The sequence below is a fragment of the Chenopodium album genome, chromosome 26 (genome assembly GCF_948465745.1).
Source record: "Chenopodium album chromosome 26, dcCheAlbu1.1, whole genome shotgun sequence".
Classification (NCBI taxonomy): domain Eukaryota; kingdom Viridiplantae; phylum Streptophyta; class Magnoliopsida; order Caryophyllales; family Amaranthaceae; genus Chenopodium; species Chenopodium album.
The window spans coordinates 17,242,659-17,265,591 of record NC_137859.1 but is presented as its reverse complement, the minus strand read 5'-3'; the positions used below and the strand labels follow the sequence as shown (position 1 = coordinate 17,265,591).

The 22,933-nt window shown below is 32.9% G+C and overlaps 1 protein-coding gene across 1 annotated transcript; it reads right to left on the bottom strand.

The window, feature by feature from the left end:
* Positions 1 to 10,103: 10,103 nt before the first annotated feature.
* On the bottom strand, positions 10,104 to 19,199 carry LOC145617332 (uncharacterized). Its single transcript, XM_081672020.1, has 5 exons — positions 18,765 to 19,199; positions 18,260 to 18,330; positions 16,124 to 18,094; positions 12,507 to 12,672; positions 10,104 to 10,898 (listed from the first exon to the last, which is right to left on the bottom strand). Exons 1-5 carry the CDS (start codon positions 18,841 to 18,843, stop codon positions 10,285 to 10,287), a joined length of 2,901 nt encoding a protein of 966 aa, XP_081528146.1. The 5' UTR covers positions 18,844 to 19,199; the 3' UTR covers positions 10,104 to 10,284.
* Positions 19,200 to 22,933: the final 3,734 nt, after the last annotated feature.

Below are 22,933 nucleotides of genomic sequence, written 5' to 3'. Positions count from 1 at the left end.
TTTGAAAGAGCAAATACAAATATTTGATTAATGATATCTTTAATTATCAATAAGTTTAAATTATAAAAAATTGATATTTGAAAAAGATTCGTTGAGACTAGTGGTGTCTATAGACACCCATTTGTGTCTCTCCAAAACCAAACCCAGTGATGAATGCCTTTCACGTCAAACCATAATCGAATGAGGTGAAAGTGTGGAAAAGTCAAGTGTTGCGGTTTAGTTTTATTTAAAATTCTCTTCTCTCTGTTTTCGAAAATAACTCTATTTATCAAAAATAGTCAAACCAGTTTAGTTTGGTCCATAATTAAGGTCCATTAATAGTGTAGTTGGAAGGGGCTTGAAGAGACCTTTCCAACGATATATTATAAGCCCAATTCCATAGAATATTGAGGAAGTTATGGTCAAAATACTAAACTGGGCCCGGTTAATTATTTACATACGGCCCAATGATCTAGAGGAGGGCCCAATGTTAATTGTTATTCCTAAAATTATTAGGATTAATTATAACTTTCTAGAAGTTTCTAGAAGGTTCCTTTTAATTCTAATATTATTAGATTTAATAATTATTTATTTTAAAGATGGATTTTTATTTGGAATAAAATATTATTATTTTATTATTTTATCATTTTATTATTATTTACTATTATCTTTGAAAACACGTTTTTATCTTCTGTACGGATTCCGTAGATCAAGTTGATTAAAGATCGGATTCCGCGTTGAAAAGCGCGTCCAAGTCAGACTGTCGCCAAACGACAGGTCTGTCACCTCGCGACAGACCCTGTTGCATCGCGACAGAGTGAATTTCTGGCGACAGCGTGTAGTTTTATTCCTTATCAAATTCCATACTTTTCCGGATTATTTTCCTTATAAATAGGGTCCCAAAACTCCGTTTTCATTCATCAACTCTCATCAACAATTCTCCCTAATTCTCTCTATTCTCTCTTGAGCAATATATGCTTTCTTTCTCTCTCTTTCTAAACTAGCTTTTACAAACACAATTCCGCATACACAAGATCTAGAAACACCTAGCCAAGTTCGAAGTTGCTTTCGCCCTAGACGTGAAAGGTTTATACTTTTCTGAGGGTTTGGTCCCAAATCCAGTCTAAACTTTTTAACTCTCTTTCTTTTAATTATTTAATTTAATTCTTTAATTTTATTACTTTCATTGAAGTTTACTAACTTGTGTATTTTGTTATTAGAAAGAGGTACGAGGCTTCAAAGTAAGTAGATTAGCTTACTCCCTATTTCTTTCACAATGTAGAAAGCATGATTATTAATGTTTAATTCCTAGTATCATGTTAGGATGTTTAATTCCTAGTATCATGTTAAGATGTTTTTATTGCTTTCTAGAATCATGTTTAGGGTGCCTTCTTATTATTTCTAATATCATGTTAGCATGTTAGTACCATGTTAGGTTTAAAGCTTTGATTTTTATTGCTTAGTGACATGCTAGGATTTGTTATTAATCTTGTTAGTATCATGCCTAGGATCTTGCTATTATTATTAAGCTTTATTATGCCTTATCATGATTATGATTATATTATGATTATTATTATGATTTTGATTATTATTATGATTGTCACAATTATGATTATTATTATGTTGATTGATATATATTATTGTTATTGCTTGATCACGCCTTTTATGCTTGTTTAAAGGGAATTTGTACTTGAAATCACACTTAATAAGATAATTAATAATTTGGTTTAGGCTAATATGATTTTAACTCAAGTGATCGCCAATAATAGAATTATTTGTGCATTAATATTCAACCAACATAGATTAAACAGGTTAGGATTAAACCTAATGTTTGCATGTTAGTCAAAAAGCGCACATGAATACAAGCAGAACAAAGTAGAGGCCTATTTTATAGGGCGGGTCCTTTCTTTTGTAGATTGGATTCGTACCCTCATCCCCGAACCCTGTTTGGTTCAAGACCTTATGGAGTTGACGATCTCCTGGATCGTTTTGGGTTTACAAGTTCCTAAAACTTGTTGGCGACTCTTTTGCTCTCTTTTCTTTTCCTTTGGAACGCCACCATACTTAAGTGTATGATCACAGTGGGGTTCAAGCTTGGGATCATAGTGCTTGAAATATTCCCTACAGTGTCAAATTTCAAATCAAAACCGTTTAACTGCCCGAAACAGTACAAACCGACCCAAATGAGAACCGAATCGCTTAAAAACCGTTTTTTGAAACCGAAAACCGACCCGAACCGCATGTGAATGAACCCGAAACCGAACCGATCTAAATAACGTTACACAGTATAAGAACCGAACCCGTTTATGAACCGAACCAGTTCTAAACCGAACTGAAATAAAACCGAGTCGAAAAAGAACCGAACTGTTTCTAACCCGAAATCGCTTTCAACCCGAAACCGTTTGAACCGGGATAAAAACCGTTTACACCGAACCGTTAACAACCCGCGACCCGTTTGCACCGAACAGTATATAAACCGAACCGTTTGCAAACCGAATCATTTATGAACCGAACCGCTTATAAACGAATCGGCTACAAACTGCTTACTATAAAGAGAATATTGAAATCAAGTTAAAAGGTGTTTTAAATAAAATTTAATTATGCACGCATGTTTCCTACCGATCGAGCATTATTATTTTTCCCAACTTTTTTTTATAACGTAATTATATGGATTAAGCAAAATAATCTTACTATTGATGATACAAAGAACCATTACTCCCTCCATTTCTTTTTAAGTGACACACTTCCTCTTTTAGAAATTCCGTACATTTTAATAATATATCTTCACCCCAAATCTCTTACTTTATCATTTCTCACTCCTTTCATGGTCCCCACTTCCTCTCACATTCTTTTACTTTATCATTTCTCACTCCTCCAACCTACCCCACTAACATCTTATTTTATAAGTCAATAAAATCTCCTAAAAATCCGTGTCGGTCAAACTGTGTCACTTAAAAAAAACGGAGGGAGTAAAAAAAACTTGAAAATTTATCATATTACAAAATTTCTTCCAGCTAAATTAATATTAATTGAAAATTTATCATAGTATAAAATACTTTCCTGCCAAAAATAGCATAAAATATGTTCCGACCCGAACCGTAATTTAGTAAACTCGAAATAGAATCAATCCAATTAACGTTAAACCGTAGAAGAACCGAACCAGTTATAAACTAAACTGTAAACCGAACCAGTTATAAAATGAACTGAAAAAGAACCGAACTAGTTATAAACTGAACCGAAAAAGAAACGAACTGTTTCTAACCCAAACCTGTTTGAACCGGGATAAAAATCGTTTATATCAAACCGTTAACAAACCGTAACCCGTCTGCACCGAACCATTTACTACCCAAACCAAATTAAAACGGCTCAAGAATAAACCAAAACCGAATCGAACCGATAACTATTTAAACCGAACTGAAACCGACCCGTGAGACACTTAAACCGATTTCAAACCGACCCGATTTCAAATCGAACCGAACCTGAACAGTCAAACCGTTTTCACAGTACTAGTTGAGACAATTCTAACAAGTACCCACATAATTTTATTTAATTTTATGTATAGAGTAAAAACATTGATCAAGGGGGTATTTGTAAATAGTGTCAAAGTCAAAATGGGGCATTTAAAATAAAAAAAAATAAATAATAAAAAAAAGGATTAATACCTATTTGAGCTTGTATGGTTGAGTGCATATAGGCGCATAGCACCTACTTCGTATTTATTACACATGTATATAGGAGGGCGTTTTGGGGTTTTCATTTGATGTTTGCCTACCGTGGTACGTACATTCATGTGTACTATTATGCTACAATGGTACATTCATGTGTATTATTACGCATGTATAATGTACTCACTCCGTTTTTTTTTTTTTATATGCATCACTTTAGATGGCACAAAGTTTTAGGAGAGTAATGTAATATTGTGAGTGGGTGAATAAATTATTATAATAAAAAAAAAAATGGGGACCATGAAAGAGAAAGTATGTGAGAGGATAGATATTTTTATTATTTTAGTGGGGATCATAGAAGAGAGCGAGAGAAATGATAAAATAAGTTGAATGGGGTTTAAAGTAAGATAGAAAAATGATAAAATATAATATAAAGTTACCAAATATAAAAGTGATGCATTTAAACACACCCCAAAAAGGAAAGTGGTGCATTTTAAAAAAAAAAAACGAAGGGAGTACCATTAAAGTATAAGTTGTCTTAAGGGTACTTTTTGTGAAGTACTAATGTAGTTTTGTTATGCATTTGCAAATGCATAACAAATATAAAAATATTAAAGGAGGAGAGAAATAGGTAAGTGGGACCATTTTTAAATGTACCACAGAAAACTTATATAATAACATTATCTATCTAGTGATACTATTTCTACATATAGTTAATACCACTGAATACATATATAGTACCACTGAATGTTCAATGGTACTCTTTAATCATTCAATGGTAATATTAACCACCCAATGGTACTACTTAAATTCAGAATATGCAATTACGTGTAATTACACCCTAGCCCCTTGTCTGCATTTTTCTATGCATAACGAAACTCCATTAGGACAAGCTCTTTTTTGTGTACTATTATGCACGCAGTGGTACTTTTTGTCATCATTTATTCCAACAAAATCCCTTCCACCTTTGTAGTACCCTGTATTTTTATACGTATTTTATTTAAAATATGTATTTTATAAAGTATTTGGATAATTTTAATATTTTAATTATGGTATTTTAACCACTTATTCCATGTAAGTTGGAAATATTTTTATAAAAGGAAAGCTATTTAATTATTTTATTTTATAAAAGTTGGGGTTTTATTTTAAGAAAGTTTAATTTTAACAAGTTTTATTAGGGAAGAGATTAGGAAAAACTAAAAGAGGAAAGTTTAGGGAAAAAGGGATTGGTAGAGAAGGGGTATAAATATCCCACTTATGAGGCAAATCAACTTTGCCCAGAGTGGAGAAAACCCAAAGTAAACTTCTTTCTCTCTTCTCCCTATTTTTCTTTCTTTTTCTTTTCTCTTTCCCCTTTTTTTCGGTTGCTCTTCCTCCCTTCCACCGCTGCCAACCACCGACAGCAGGTGGCCGCCGCAGCCGGCAGCAAGTGGCTGCTGTGCTTCTTCTTCCCCTTTTCGAGTATTTTAAAAAAAAACCTTAACTTTACTGTTTTAATTTAATCTATGCTTTAATCTAATGGTAATTTATGAGTTTTGGGATTTAATTTTGATGTTTAATTATAAAAATTATGTTGATTAATTTTCAGATTTGATTTTTAATTAAAAAGCCCCAATTTTTGAAACCCTAGGTTCTTGGTTTATGAATTATTGAAGGATTATGATGTATATTGGTTTAGATATTTGTTTCAAGTGTTTTAAGGCTTAATTACAGCAAGTTTTAATTAAAATAAAGTGCTGGAATTTTATGTAGAACACTTAATATTATGTTTCTTGAAGGAATTTTAATTACCCATTAATTGGGACTTAATTATGGTGTTTTAAATATAATTTCAGCTTACTTTAATTAAATTATGAGGGGTTTTATAATAGTATATATTGCTGGAAATTTGTTTAGAGTGGATTTTAATGCTCTATTATGATTTTAATGTGTAGGAGACTTCGAAGTAAGCAATTTCTATTAGTCGTGGCGATTTTAAGATCGTACTCAAGGTACGTTCGTGTACTTAGCATATTTTGATGATGTAGTATTATGTTAAGTTTGATTTCAATCAATTACAAGTAGTATCATGCTAAGGTTTATGTATGGAATTGTGAATTATTGGTGTTGGTGATTTAATTGTGAAGCATGAATTATTTGTGATGGTTTATTGATTGGAAAATTATATTTTAATTTGGCATGATTATATGGACTACACTTTTATTTATGGCATGTTAGAATGCATGTTTAATTAAACTATATGTTTAATTTGGTTTGGAATATTAAGAAAGAACTAGCTTTTGGTCCCGTTCTACGCACGGGTTATGCTTAAGTTATAAATTTATTTGAAACTTTACAAATTATCTTGTCACCAAAAAAAAAAAAAAAAACCCTTTTACAAATTATTTGAATGAATTATTTTATCGTCTTTTGACATATTATAATATTTTATGAATTAGTGGTAATAGACTAATAGTTGTAGAAAAAATGGCTTAAAATCGTAAAATCATATCTCTATCGCATGATATATTAATCAACAATTTGTATAAAAAACTACTTTGTAAATACCAAACACTTATTATAATTTTACAATTTTTACATCAAATGTGAAGGCATGATATTCTTCTTTAGTCTTTACCAATATATGTCTCTTATATTGCGCTTAATATCTTCAAAATTAAAGCCCCATGACACGCAAACAATGTCATCCCATGGAATTTCTATAGTATTCTTGCCACCTCAATATTTCCCTTTTCAATCATCATCCTCATTGTTGTAGAAATTTCACATAGAATTTTGAGAGATGTTTCTCTAATTTTTTAGTTTTTGAAACTTAATGAGTGTGAAAAAATCTTTATTGAAAATTTGTATTTATATAAGAAGAGGGGGAAGATAAGGGGTCAAATTAAAGAAATGAATTATGAATGTGAATAAATTGAATTGATAGATGGAATAATGAGAAGAGGAGAAGGTTTAGGAAATTTAATTTGTTATTAAATTAAAATAAAGAATACAAAATATAAAAGTTATTGAGAAATAAAGGGGGAGATGAAGAGAGAATTTCTTTGAAAACATAAGGAGGGAGAATGAATAAAGAAAGGTGAGAAAGAATGATGACATGTGTTAATTTTGGTTTGTGTTTTTAAATACTAAGTATAGATTTTATTATGGTTCATATAAATTTTATTGATGCTTTAAGCATGGGAAAGGAGCTATATAAGTGTCTATGTACACGAGGAATAAATTTTATGTTGGTGCCCTTGTGCATTTAAGGTGTTTTTAACACCGAGAGATAGGATTTGTGGCGCTTTATGCGTTTAATGTGTCTTTGACACTGAGGTAGATTATTTAAAAAGGGTTCAACATTAAATATTATGTGGTCACTGATTATTCAAGAATTGAATTGGTATGTTTTGTTGATTGAATAATTATTGTTGATTGATTAATTATGCTTTGAGAGTCATCACCTAGTCCAATAACATGTAAATAACGTAAAGTGAAAGAGATTACGCACCAAAACTCTTGGAACGTATATACCTTGAGTATGAACAATGGGGGGAGTTATGGGGTTTTATATTTAACCATAACTTCTAACGGAGTACAGGACGCTGTACATTCCTTTTTATTTATTATTATGCGCATGAATTCCGCCACCTATGAGTGGTTTGTCGCTGGCACGGTTAGCTCACGTGTCAGTTAACCTCAATTTATTTGGGAGGTAGAGTTGGAAACCTGTTTGATACGTAATCAACGCTAAATAAATTATTTAGTGTCTAGTTTAAGAGTCTTGTTGAATGTTGTGTGTGCTTGTAAACAGGTGCATTGAGGTAATTAAGTGTGTGTGGATAGGTGAAAGCATGCATGTTAGTGTGTTTAAATACGCTTATGTACTCAGTTTTGCTAATTGTGTGTGTTTGTGTGTTTGGCCATGTCTTTATCTTGGCCCTATGATGACCCATTTTTAATGGAGAGTAGTGGGGACAAGTAGAGATAAACTTTTCAGGTATTGAAGCATATTCATGACGGGGCATGAGTGAAGAGTAAATCATGCTAGTTTCCACGAGTTTACGATGTGTTTTGTGCTTTATTTATTTATGACATAGTTTGTGTGGACTAACGCAAAGGTTTGGTTTTGGAACGGTTTTGAATAAGGGCCTTTAATGGTTCCAAGTTGTAGTTTGATTTTATTTGACTTCGTTTGTTTTGGTTTTAAACTTTACTTTCGTTTGGTTGACTTTTGAGTTGACTTGTTTGAACGGTTTTTGATTTTAAGTCTTCCGCTGTGTATCTTTGATAATTGCCTTAGCCGTTTTCACGGTGGCGGTAATGTCTTAGATATTCCTAAATCGTATTTTAAAGAGTGCGACAGGTATTTAAAGGAAAGGAATTTCTAGGGTGTTATAACCTTGGCCCACTTTCATGTGAGACAAGCTTTAACTTAATTTCAAGAATGACATCCTATATGTAGCAAACATATAGGTGTTATGCGTCTATAGTTATTTTGTATGGAGTCATATTGTATTACCAATTTATTACTTTCTCCATTCTTAAATTATTGCATTATAGAAGTTGGGCACAAGTTTTTTGGTTGTGGAAAAAAAAGGAGAAAACGGTAAAATTATGAAATTGACATATGATTGTACTACCTCAGTGTTTTAATAATGGTTATGCTTTGACTAGCAAATAGTTTTAGGCAATTTAATTAACTTAAATTTTAAAATAAAATAAGGCGGTAGTTGGCGTATTAAAAAATTGTAAAATATAAATAATAAAATAAGTAGTAGTGGGATTGGGTGGAGACCATGGAAGAAGAAGGATATGATATTAAAATGTATTTTTTTTAACCTAAAAAGGAAGTATAACACTTATTTAAACACGGCCACATGGCCCGCATTTGATAAGTGTAACAGTAGTTATTAAAACACGGAGGAAATATACATAAACTAAAAAATCAAATGTTTAAAAACAAGGGTATATTAAGTATTTGAAATATGAACATATATACTTTTTTTTTCCCCTAAAAATGGATATGATGAAATATTTGTGAAAATTCCTTAAAATACAAGTGGTGCAATATTTAAAACAAAAAATAGAGGAAGTTTTTATTTTTAGTGTTTTCTTAAAGTAACTTGTTTACTATACTCAATTAGGGAAAGTAGAAATGGAGGAATTTTATGGTTTTGTAAATACATAACAATGATTAAAATATCTAAAAACACATGGTAGATAGAGAAAAGAGGAGAGATAGGAAGAGAGAGGTATGTAGGTGGACCCCACCTATTTTTTAGTCAGATTGTCTCATGTGATTGTGATGGGGAACCACATGCTGATTGATCCATTGAAAGTTTATATAGTACCATTGAATCTTCATTGGTCATATTGAATGATCCACTGAATGTATATATAATACCACTATATGCATATAATATCATCGAATGTTCAGTGGTATTATTGATCATCTAATGATACCAAAATATACATTCATTTGTATATATGTCTAATTACATGAATGCCCCTTTTTATGCATTTCTACATGCATAATATTCCTCCCTTAAAAATCCCTCTACTAAACTCTTATCATAACTTATCTAAATTTATTAGCTCTAATTTAATTGGACTTAGAGTGAGGGATAACTCTAGTGGTTATAGCTTCCCTTCTAGTTTCAGGAGATAATGAGATCGATTCTCACCCCATCCTTGTTATACTAAAAGTAAATAAATAAATAAACAATTGGACAGCTACATATACCCACTATTAATACAATTTTAAAAATATTATTAATCATGTTGAGCTGGATTCCACTATCACTATGGCTAACCATGTGGTGTAACCAACATCATGGGTGGGTTACTTAGTTAGTAATATATGGATTTCCCTGTTAGTATTGTAAGTAAATATAATAGGGGATTACTATGTCAATATTAAAGATTTAATTTATCAGTGTTATAGGAAACAAACACATAATATGAGGAGGCGCACAAAAAATCACGTTGTACTCCTTTTTAGTGGTGGGCTGGGTTGGTTCAAAGCCTAGTTTCTCCAATTAAAATTTGCAAATTAAGTATTAGCCCAAATCCCATGCAAAAAAAAAAAAAAAAAAAAAAAAAAAAAACATAGTATTAGCCGAACATAAAGTCCACATTTAATTCTTTGCAAAAGCATGTTATTCTTGCGTTTGTTTGAATGATGTCATATACTCCGCAGTCCGCACATAGTAAAAGTGGGAGTTATTGTCTCAGGGATTTGGTAGTATATACTTCGTCAGTTCGTTTGCATTCAATTAAGAATTAAGAATTAAGATCCATACATCACATACTTAAGCATACAATAGCTCAAGTGGTTAGAGTTTCCCTCCCGGTCTCGGTAGATACTTGGATCGATTGTCATCCCCATTCTTGTGACTCTCTAAGTACCAAAAAAAAGCATACAAAAATACTAAATTTACAAGAATAACAAAATTTTACGAGGACTAACGAATGTTAATGAGCTAATAACATTAACACTATGATTAATATACTTGGAGCTTATAAGTTGATACATCATCCTAATTCTTATTTCTTGTAAAAAAATTCCTACAGATTTTTCGACAGCTTATTGTCCTCTACCGAACTGATCGCTCAGTTCATACACATATACATTAAATTAGATGCTGAGGCCTCTCTACACAATGATGGATTCCGCTATTAGCTCATCTATTAACAATACTTCAATATCCCTAACTACAGCACTGATGTGCTCTCCAAGCTTCATCCACCTCATGTCATTGAGTATCAACATGTCAATGGCATTTTCTGCTAGCTTGTTTTCCTGCTTCTCAAGCAGTTTATGAAGCTCAGTTTTAAGTACATCTTTCAACCATTGTGGGCCAATATTCTTTCTTGATGTCATTTTCCACGACTCCAAATCTACAATTTGCTCAGAGATCTCTACTATTCGGGTATTTATATGGTCAAACAGCAGCCTTCGCTCAGATCTTGAACATGAATCCAATTCACCATATCTCTTCTCTAGATCTTCAAACACCCACGTGTCAATAGGACAATCTGGGGAGTGCCACGTCCCATGAAACAACTCAGAATCAGTTTTATTAAGCCCAGAGAGGGTCAACACATCTACCAAGTACCAAGATTCCCAGCACTCTCCAGCTTGAGGAAAGTGCTTGCCATCATGCAACTCGGTTGAATCCTCCCCGTACTCATCACTAGAAACGACCACAGATCCATCATCGTAACCTTCTGATTCCAGCTTAAGAAGCTGAAGTTGTTTTCTCAACCCTGAAAGTGAAATACATGTTCAGAGTGATAAATTCACTAACAAATGGTCAAACAATCAAAAAGTAGTAAGGAAACACAAGTTTACATCGTACATCATTATCTAGCAATAACCATCATATATTCATATCTAGGAATCATCATCATATACATACTGATGCAACTCACAAGCATTGCACATTAACAATTACCATTGCCACAACCGACTACAAACTACTAATGCTAGTTTAATTTTTTTATAGCCTCTAATCTTAGCCATATGTTAATCTCACTCTTCATTTCCTTTTCAAGTACCCATTCCAGACACTCCAGACTTTTACACTTCATTTTGTGACAAAATCTGACAAAACTTGCATAAAATGACTGTATGACTTTAAACATCTAGCCAAGTCTAAATAACATAGATCCTAGCTGAGTTTCCCTTAATAAAAAGAGATAGAGGGAAGCGGTATCAATATGTAGTATGACTTAATAGCTCACTATACAAAATTGAGCCTGCACAGCCTATAGCTTTTTCATCCTTAGTTCTAGTACCCACTAAATCCCCCCCCCCCCCTCTTCCACTTACTCTTTGAAATTCTTGTTCTCTCCCCTCTTCTTTAACCTTCCCAAATAACACTGTACCAAAAACTGTCTCCAAACTTCAGACTTCCTCAATGCTTAGAGATAATTGTTTAGTAAATTACCATTACTGTCACAATTTCAAAGCTTTACATCAAAGTATTATTGTCTCCACCTTAAATAACACTACCTTCACCTGATTTATATTCACTTTCTTAGTTTGAGTTAAAATATTATTTCTAGAGAGGTAGTACTTATCAAGGGGTAAATATTCAGGTATGATTCAGAGTTGAAACTAATATGGAAAAGAAAACATATGGGAGCTTAGTTCTAACCACTTGATTAACCCATATCCAAAAGCTAATACAATTTATATGATGCTTTGATCATATCCCAACACTATACTCTAATTTCAAAATTTGAATCCCATATTTACCCAACAACTAGCTTAATTGAAACTTCAAGGCCTCCTTTAAATGGTGCAAAATTGAATCAGATCATAGAAACAGAATCTTTCATCATTCAAGACCAGTCTAGTACATCATTCATATTAGTTGATTGCTTGCAAAGTAGCAAATAGGCCATAAAAGAATTGAATATGATTGCGTGATATCAAAAGGTTTAGCAGTTCAGTACACATTAGATAGTAGTGAGAAGGCTACTTCTGGCAATCTTGAAAAGGACAGTAGCAGGGGACCCATGATGTACAAAAATTTGAAATAAAAACTAGCCGATACTACCTAAATTGTAATGTAGTACACAGTTAATGCACTGGCCATACTAAGACTAGGTAGCACATTACATTCCTGTTCCGTCTAAAATAAAAACTAATTTGATTTAAATTCAGATTCTATATAACTACCAGCATTAGCTGTATAGCATCCTTTTAGAAACATATGGACTTTAATCTAACAATCCTGGTAACGAATACCAAATAAAAGAATTTAGGATGCAATAGCATTACTTGAGATGGAATTGTAACTTTCAAAAATGTATATAATAAATGGGAAACTTGAAAGAGAAACAAGCACCACATATATAGATTCTCACCATGAAGTTCAGCGCTGACTCTCTCAAAACACTCTGAACCAGATGAAACTTCTTCAACAAAAGGAGCTTCCAAAACTGAAACGGGACTGGGTTGCTCAGACTCCTTGCTGTTTGCAGGAGAATCTGCATGAGTTGCAGCACACTGCAGACAAGAGGAATCTCCTACCTGCAATATCAAGACAATCATATTTAAGAAGATTGCACAACAGAACAAAATATTCAAAGTGAATGACTATAACTGCTGAATTTTACACAACAAATTTCAAAAATAATGATGACTGCCAATTTAAGAGACATTTGTTTTATTCGCCTCAGAGTCTTATCTATACTCTGGAATAATTGAGAAAAAAGCTTTGACAGATGAAAAGATCTTATGTCACATCAAAACATCACATCACTCAAAAAGTATGCCTATCTAATGCCCCTATAACACTAATGGGGTTGGAGAAAATCATAGAGAGACTTTCCTATAGGCAATGGTATTGGTTGAGGATGATAATTAACTAATTACAAAGGAATGCCTCAATAGTAAATAAAATTCATTGTAAATAAGATGAGGGTACATTGAAATTAGACAAAATCTTCATCTGTTCTCTTTCCTTGCATATATATTACAGAGTATATATCATTCCAAGGCTCATCGTGTTCCTTATTGGAGCTGGGAGTGTGGAGTGGTATACCTTCTAGAAAATAAAAACTTATTTATTCCAGAACTTCACATAAAGAAGTTCAGCAGGCACACTCTTCCAGGTTATCTCATGAAACTCATCCAATCAACATGTGAAAACCATCTTTGCATGGAGTGAGGACATTTTAATTTAGTGGCTGAATGTGCCATGATTTAAGAAAAGTGAAGAGAGAATGCCTTCAGTTCCAACATAGTGGCAAGCCTAACTTTAGTGGGACCGACATGTTGAAGGTTAAGAAATTGTGTCAGATAGATTTATGATCTAGAGCACATGTAGGTTTCCTGGAAAAGTTAAGTGAAAACCCCCTTACTTCTAAGGTCATTATGTGGAGGGCATTTTTAAGGAGCAATAGAGTTATTCCAGTCAAGTTTCTAATTAATTTTCAATATTGGACAACATACCTCTTTTTTTGCCACTCTTGAACGTTGCATCTAGTGCTTTCCCTTGAAAATGTTTAGGATAATCAATAATACCCTAAGTAAAATCTTTCACTACTCATCAAATTATGAAACACTTTCTCCCCAAGTGTCTAATATAGTAGTATACTTTCTCATTATAAAGAGTTTAAGAGTTGTTCTTTTTTCTTTTTATTTTTATTCAATACTACAAATTTGTATACTGATATACATAATCCCATACTTTATTAAGGGAATTTCAACAACAAAATCATAAAACTGCCATAAATGAAAGACAGTTCAGATCGGGAGCTACCAATGCCTTTTTCTTCTAGAGAAAGCTCTTGTTTGTGGCGCGGATTTGAGGTTGAGATTATACAACGTAAACGAACAAATTAATCAGAACAATTTTAACACATGGTACCTAATCCTTCCCTATTCCTGGTGTTAAAATTATTTTGATGAAATAGTTCGTTTACCTTTACTAATCACCTCCTAAAGTGTGTGCCTAAAGGCTGTGTTGCAAGCAAAAGAATTTGGAAGAAGTATATATATACACAAAAGGTTTATTCCCTCTTGTCATCCTCCCAAGACTCAACAATCAACACTGAATACTTTCACAGAAAAATTATTCTGTTGAAAATAGGTATTGTTATTAGCCAATAAGGGACAAACAAAAAAAATTCAAAAAAATAAGGGACAAATAAAATGTTCAACCATCACAATACATGCCATAGTATTAAATAGCTCTTACAAATATTGCTAAATGAACTCATCTGAGCTTGAATTTGTATCCTTTACACGGAACATTAATGCTGCATTATCAGGAACTTTAATGTTTAATAACAGCTTATGAGAGAGTAAAAGTACTTTTTTTTGCTAATTTTCTAGGATCCTTTCAAAATTTCATAATTGCTTCACTAAAAGGCTAAAAATAGAAATGACAAGACAAGAGTTAATTTTGAATACTCAAATACACCTCAATTGCACCAGAATTTCTTAAAAACCCATTCAAACCAAATTGCTGGATTCAAAAGTATCAAGTAGTTTATATTGTCATTAAAATTAAGATCCAAGGCAATATAAGTAGTAAATGTAGGTCATAATGAAATAAGAATTATATATCAAATGAAACATATTCATTTCTAGCCCATCTCTTCAGCCTTCTGTTCTTCATTATGCCATATTTCCTCATTAAAATATCTCCCCTCTACTAAAAAGAAGAAACAAATAATGATGTCGTTTAACAAGTTGGTTCATTAAAAATTTAAAAGGACACTCCCTACAATTCTTTTTGTTCTTCCCATTTGGAATCCAACCTTTAGACTCATTACTTAAAATCAAAGATTATGTGGGGGTCTTGTTCGATGAGTCTCAATGAGTACTTTAGAAAATTCATCTTTGAAAATCTCCATTAACATGTAATTATAGATATTAATGATTAAAAAAAAAATAATAATAAAAAAAATAAAAATAAAAAAGAAATAAAAAAGAAATAAAAAAAAAAAATACTATATGCATTGGCAAATGGAAAAACAGATGGGAACATAGGGAATCCTAAAAATTGGAGACATAATAAATGTGGTCATGTCATATCCGGACACGCAATTATCAAACAAACCAAACCAAAAATAAAATAAAATAAAATATTGACCTAAATTGAAAATATGATTATATCTAATTTTATCAGAACCAAGAATGAGACAACCCGGAAATTCTTGGTTCAAATTAGAACCAGCACATTTTTTACCCAACTGACCCTAATTTTGTTGTATTTTAGATATGGAAATGAGATTATGAGAAGCTTCACTTCAGCTATTATCAACCTGTTAGTATTATGGATTTAGCAAGATAACTTTGGATGTGAAAGTTTGAAAAGGCGCAGGGCGCACCAAGGTGCAAATGGTCCTTGCAGCCTAGGCGCAAGGCGGGCGCGGCGCCTTTTGTATGCAAGGCACATGTATTTATATATTTATTTCAAATTATTTTTTACTTTGATTGTACTTAATACCAATCAAAAAGATTCATAATAAATTAAATAACGATATACGTAAAGCTAAGGTAGTCTGAATTTTAAAAAAATGTCCATCATTCTTGAATTTATAACTTAAATCTTAGTTATTTTCCTTGAGGCGCGCTTTTACCAAAGGCACTTTGAGGCGCACGCCAGGCACTTTGAGGCGCACGAGGCGTGCGCCTTTCGTAGGTGACTGAGCCTCGCCTAGCTAAAGCCCATTTCCTAGAACCTGGGAGCGAGGCGCGCTTTTTAAAACCAAGGATGTGAATTAGTGTTGGTTAGTACTTGCTATATGGCACTTATATTAAGTATACTTTGTAGAGACAACATATACATATCGCATGCAAATTTTTTAAAAAAGGCCATCTTGAAATTCTTTTACTAGGGTCAACCCATAAGCTTTAGTTCTTTAGCAAGCATTGTCCTACCCAAGATCACCTGACCTAAAACCCAGGACCAAACCCAATAGAAGCATACACAAAAAATAAACAAATGAACAAACATTAGTGATCTAACCTGTGGCAAAGATGGCATGTCATTTGTTGAGGAACCATCTTCTGGTATATTACAGGACGGAGATGCGGTAGCTGGATCATCATAAACATTGTTATTTTCCTTTTCCACAAGGGCTAGAGGTGAATCATTTCTACTTGATGGCACCTCAAGAATCACTGTTTTTACATCAGGTGAATCCTTCCCATCAGTGGTAATATTTATCATGTTTCCACTGCATTGCACTTCATGTATATCATCGACCATATCTACCTTTACATCAAAAGAGTCAAATTTCTCATCATTAGGTTTCCTGCTTTCCGAAAAAGATGCACCCTTTCTTCTAGAATTCCTCCTAATAGACTTGTTTCTCATATGATCAACGCTTTCTTTTCGAATCAGAAACCTTTCTGCAGTAATTGCTTCATTCCTTGAGTTAGATTTAGGACTTCCAAGGTGATTAATGGAAGACGGAAGAGACCTAGACCTTGATAGATTCTGAACACAGCCATCCTTCCAGCCATCCCTACTGCTAATACCCAAAGGAGGATTAAGTTTTGCAGTTTTATCATTCCTCCCAGATGTGCGTAAATGCTCATCCTGTGGAACTACAATGTCTGGGCTTCGTTGCCTTATTTCTACATCTGGAATAGCAAGCATATCAGCTAGTGTGCTGCCTTTACTAGAAGCTCCATGCTCTTGAGACCTGTGAGTCATTTTCCATCTCTCAGATAGTCTCTTTTTGGCCTCCATATTGACAGAAGACTCCATGTAGCGTAATGATGAAGCTTTGTTAGGAACTATCCTGTTAGATGAAGTCCGGGAACTTGCAAAAGTGACCTCTGATTCATCAGATGAATCATTTTCAGATGTATCATGAGAACTTTCATCAGCAGAATATCCTTTATACCCATTATATCCGGATGATGAAATAGTAAAGGAATCGGCTCCTAATTTATTTCTCATTCGACGAGTAATTTCCCTGGCCAGCTCTCTAGATTCCCGAGATTTTCTCCCATAATTGTGTGAATCACCATGTTTGCTTCCCTTACCCCTCACCTCAGGTCCAAAATGCTTTACATTCGAGCACTCATTATACAGGTTGAAATCGGACTGGGGCTCACAAGGGCTGGTGGACGATGCAGATTTAGTGATATTGAGTGACTTGCCCAGATTAGGCTTCAAAACCACAATTTTTGTTGGATTTGAGGAAGTATCCTCATTACCTCCTGAGAATCTCGAATTATGCAAATCTGTACTATGCGGAGTGTACATGTTACCGTAACAGCTGGCCGAATGTTTATGAGAATGTCTAATATCGATTTTTTGAGAAGCTTCACCAGTTGTCTGACACCCTATGACATCAATATTACATTTTAAAGCATTCTTGGAGTTCATGCCCAATACACACCTTTTATAAGATTCAGGAGAATCATGCAAGTCATGAAGATGCTTCGAAAATAACGAATCAGGCTCCCGGAAAATTTTCATCAAAAGATCTTTGTTAGAATCAAGCACATCAAGTGCATCATGATACTCTTTTGAATGCTGCAGATTTTCATCAGTAGAAAAACGCTTGACATCCATGAATTTTTGCCTTATGAAGCTAATCTCATCCTCACAGGAAGCCCGATTGGAAGCTGCATGGAAAGTGTTGCTTCTGATTTCCATATTCGATCCGTCCACAACTTCATACACATCTTTAAACTGCTGTTGCCCCGTTACATTCTTCCTGTGTGATCGGCTGTCATGAAGTTTGCCATTTTTGGAAAACCCAGCTAAATTAGAACCACGCTGATGACTATCAGACTGCCTCTTCTGCTTTTTGTTAGTGTTGTGCGGAGAAGGCAACCCATCAAGACCCATCAACCTAGCAATAATGCTTGGTGATCGTCTTCCAGATTCAGTTTCCTTAGACATCTCGTCAGCCAATAACTTCTTCATAGTGGTACCAGTTGACAGCTCTCCACTACCTCTTCCCAAATCGAATGACAACTATAATATACAGATAAAACCATAAGCTACAAAACCAGAGATTCGAACTCAAAAACCAAATTTAACACTAAACCTCCTATGTTAAACTAAAACAACCCACTCCAAATTCCAACAAAGCAGGATGAACAAGAACCTTAATTCTAGTTATAGAAGTACTCGATTTACCTCCGAAGTTGCAATGCTACTGCAAGAACCTGAATTCGACGACCTATTCTGTTTTCCAACTAGCTTGTTTCCTGAAACGAAACCCACTAGTAAGCTCCAACAAATGAACAACAACCGAACGAACTTATACAGGGTTCTCAAGCTTACGGTAGCTTAAAAACCCGTCTAATTGCATAAAAAGCAAGACGAAACAACCCGAATTCAAGCATTCACAACAACCCAAACGCAACAACAAACACAAAAAGCAGCTAACCGAACGAACATGTTATCATAAGAAAGTACTCAAAAAAAGAAGTGATTTCTAGAATGCAGCATCATTATAACCCAAATTGAAGCAAGCAAAATCATGGCACTACCCACTAAAGTAAAGTAACTACCAATAATTACGGCATTTTAATTTATTTCATTTTTTAAAATTTGATTATCCTAAAAGTAAGACACGACATACTAACATCTACTATATCTTTTAATAATTATGCTGAAAATAAAAAGAGAGAATCTAAACCTCGATCAACAATGGTGGTAACATTAACTGAAGGCGATGAAACCCTAGCATGCGGTCTTCTTCGCCGAAATCTGTCCATTTTCAGTCATTTAAACTGCTTTTTTTCCCCCTTTTTTTTTCCCTATTTTGCTACATTAAAAGTAGAAACAATTTCAAGTAAAAAAAAAAAAGTAACCCTTAATTTTAATTCAAATTCAAAAATTGAAAGGGGACAAATTCATAGAATCTAATTAGATCCTAGAGTAGAAAAAAAAGACACTAAAAAAACAAAAAGAGGAGAAAAGAACAGGAAGCAGAGGTAAAGGATAGAAAGTGAAAAAACAAAAAGAGGCGGCCATTAATGGCGGACTTTGCAGCTCGAATTTTTTTCTCTCTCTTAAAATTTTCAGGGTTAAATTTTTTTTTTTTTTTTTTTTTTTTTTTTTTGTTGGGTAAATTGTGAGAGTAGTAGTGTAGTAGTGTAGCGAAGAAAGTGTGGTTTGGAATTCAAATACCGAAATCTGACAAGTCTTGTTTCTTCTGAGACTCTCTTTCTCTGCGCGGGCAAGTCATCCTGTCCATGTGATTGTCCCTTACTGCCACGTGTCGGTGTTTTAATTCATCTGGACCCATATTTTTCACCGATTGGGGTGATTAATAAATCATCTGTTTGTTTGTAATGGTTAACTTTTTGAAATTTGTTTACTTGAGTCTAAATTTATTTACTACTATGTTCATCTTCTTGTCTTAGAGTCTATTCTCATTGACTGAATTGAACTAAATATTTTATAAGAGAAAGAAATTAAAAGCTGAATTGAATTGAACTGAAAATAATCGTATGAGAACATATCCTTAATTCTTTCCGTCGGGTGTGACTTGTGAAATTTACAATTAGCCTATGCCCTGTGCAAATGCACAGATTATTCATAGAATATTGTATTGAGAGATGAGTGGGAGAATACTACTCCCTCTGTCCCCAAAACTTCAACCCCTTTTGGCCTAATTTAATCCCAAAATGATTGATCTATTTGCATTAAAATGTCCACCAATTTACAACAATATTTGTGCAAAATTAGCTTCACTATATAAAATTTTGTTTTTTCATGTATTTTTGATAATTTATCTCTCTACTTTTTACAAACCCCATGTAAATTTATCTTTTTAATATGTTTTTATTTTTTTCTTATTTAAATTTCTTGATAGTCGCGAAATCAACCCAAAAGGGTCGAAGTTTTGGGGACGGAGGGCGTAATAAATTATTATTTATAGTAGTCAGTGAAATATAAAGAGAAAGGGCATCTTGAGTGATAAATTTCACTATCCCCAAATTGCCTTTCTCAATTTACAAAATTACCTCTCCTATTTTCAATTTAAAAATTTAAAATTAAATTTTATTTTAGATTGGCCTTCAAAGCAGATGGGCTTTTACCCTCGGTTTTGGCCTGATTTGGGCAGACGGCACGGTTGATGCCGTCTAGGTAGTATAGGGAATATTTCAAGCATTACCCCAAACTTGAACCCCACTGTGATCATACTCTTAAGTATGGTGGCGTCCAAAGGGAAGGAAATGAGAGTAAAAGAGCCGCCAATAAGTTTTAGGAATTTGTAAACCGTGCACAGGGTGAAGGTTACACCCCTTAACGATCCAGGAGATCGTCAACTCCAATAGGTCTGGAACCATGAGTGGTGTACGGGGATGAGGGTACGAATCCAATCTAAAATAGAAAGAACCCGCCCTATAAAATAGGCCTCTATTTTTCATGTGCGCTTTCTGACTAACATGCAATCAATAGGTTTAGCCCTAAATCTGTTTAATCTACGTTGGTTGAATATTAATGCACAACCAAATTTATTATTGGCGACCACTTGAATTAAAATCATATTAGCCTAAACAAAATTATTAATTATCTTATTATGCGTGATTTCAAATACAAATTCTCTTTAAACCTGAATAAAAGGCGTGATCAAGCAATAACAATAATCAGCAACATGATAATAATCATAATTACAATCATCATAATCATCATATCAATAATAAAGCTTAATAATAATAGCAAGATCCTAGGCATGATACTAACAAGCTAGATTAATAACAAATCCTAGCATGTCACTAAACATTAAAAATCAAAGCTTTAACCTAACATGATACTAATATGATAACATGATATTAAAAAGAATAAAAGGCACCGTAAACATGATTCTAGAAAGCATTAAATAACATCCTAACATAATACTAGGAATTAAGGGTTCGTTTGGCATTGCTATGATTTTCTATTTTTTGGTTTTTTGGGTTTTTGTTTTTATATTATTTATGTCACATGTTGAATAAAAAATTATTTAGACTTATTAAAACCATGATAATTTTGAAAACTGACAACAAAAAAGTGGAAACACCTTTTTTCTTGTTTCCTGTTTTTGGTTTTTAGTTTTCAAAAAAACAGAAAACTGAAAACCAAAAACGATGCCAAACAAACTCTTAACAAATCTAAACACGTTTTCTGCATTGAAATAAAAGGGAGTAAGCTAATAACTTACTTTGAATCCTCGTACCTCTTTCTAATAACAAAATACATGAGTTAGTAAACTTCAATGAAATAATAAATCAAAGAATTAAATTAAAGAATTGAAAGGAAAGAGTTAAAAATTTTAGACTGGATTTGGGACCAAACCCTCATAAATTATCAACCTTTCACGTCTAGGGCGAAGGCAACTTCGAACTTGGCTACGTGTGTCTAGATGTAATACCCCGTATTTTTATGTATTTTTATAAAGTATTTAAGTATTAATAAAAGGTACTGTTAAGGGCTCAAGTATTTTCATTAAATATTTTGAAGGGTTAAAATATTTTAAATATAAGGTTTTATAAAAGTAAAATATATTTTGGGTCAACAAGTATTTAATCCAAATGTAGCCCATCTTTCTTATGAACCCAATCATCCTATTTTTACTTTTGGGCCACCTATTTCATCATTTAAAGTCCATTATTTTTATGAAGCCCAAACTACCCTAACCTACTCTACACTATAAATACTCCATTTATCCCCAAAAATTTCCCACACAAAAAGGTTAGTCTTATTTTCTATCTCCTCTTGTTTTAATTATTGTTCTTGCAATTCATAATTTGCGTTTTTGATTTTAATTGATTAAATAAGATTACTATGTTTGGTAATTGTATTTTAATGATTAAAGATTGTAAATTTTAGATAATAAAGTGTTTTATTTTCAGATCTCATAAAATTATAAGTTAGGGTTTTAAAATTATTAAAAACTTGATTTTTTAGGGTTTTTATGAACAATTGATTTAGGGCTTTTATAGTAATGATATTTTGGAAATTTTGGCGAATATAACTACTAATTAGTTTAACTTAATTCCAGATTATTTTGAACACATAAATTCGTGTTTTAATTTTTAGATTTCCGTTCGTTAATATTAATCCCGTATTAATCCCGATCAGGTTCTAAACTCATCCGATTTTGATAATAAAAAAAGTAGTGTTTTCCATGTGAAAACAACGTTTTAAGAAAGACTCACTACCTATGGTAGTGAGCACCACCCTCTAGTGGCCAAATTCAGCCTCTAAGTATGATTTTCGGGCAGTTTTTGGTTTTTAACGAAGTTTTTTTAAAATTTTATCCTTGAGTTTAAAGGATAAGAGATAATTTAATTTTTCTATGGATAATTTAAGTATGAAGGTGTATTTTGATGAAGTTTTAAAGGGGTTTTTGATTAGTTTAAAATGCTGGAATTTTATTTAAAGTAGTATAATTGTGATTTTAATAAAAGGGTGTGATAACCTATTAAAAAGGAGTTTAATTAGGGGTTTTTAAATAATTTTCAGATTATTCTAAATAGTTTAAAGTGAGTTTAAGTTGCTGGAAATTGTGTATACAAGAGTAATTAATTTAGTATTATTGTCCCTTATTGTAGGAGACTTGATTCGGGAATTGTTGTAGTATTTTCGGCCACTTTATGGGCTTAATTGAGGTACGTTCGCGTACTTAGCATAATTATGTTGATGTAGTAGCATCCTAAATGTGTTTGATTGATTTCAAGTAATGTCATGCTAGGTTTGGAATGAAAATTATGATTTGAATGTTATTGGTGATTGGATTATGAAGCATGATTTATTTATGATGGAATATTGATTGGAAAATAGCAGCTTGAATATTATTTATGAACCACATATTTA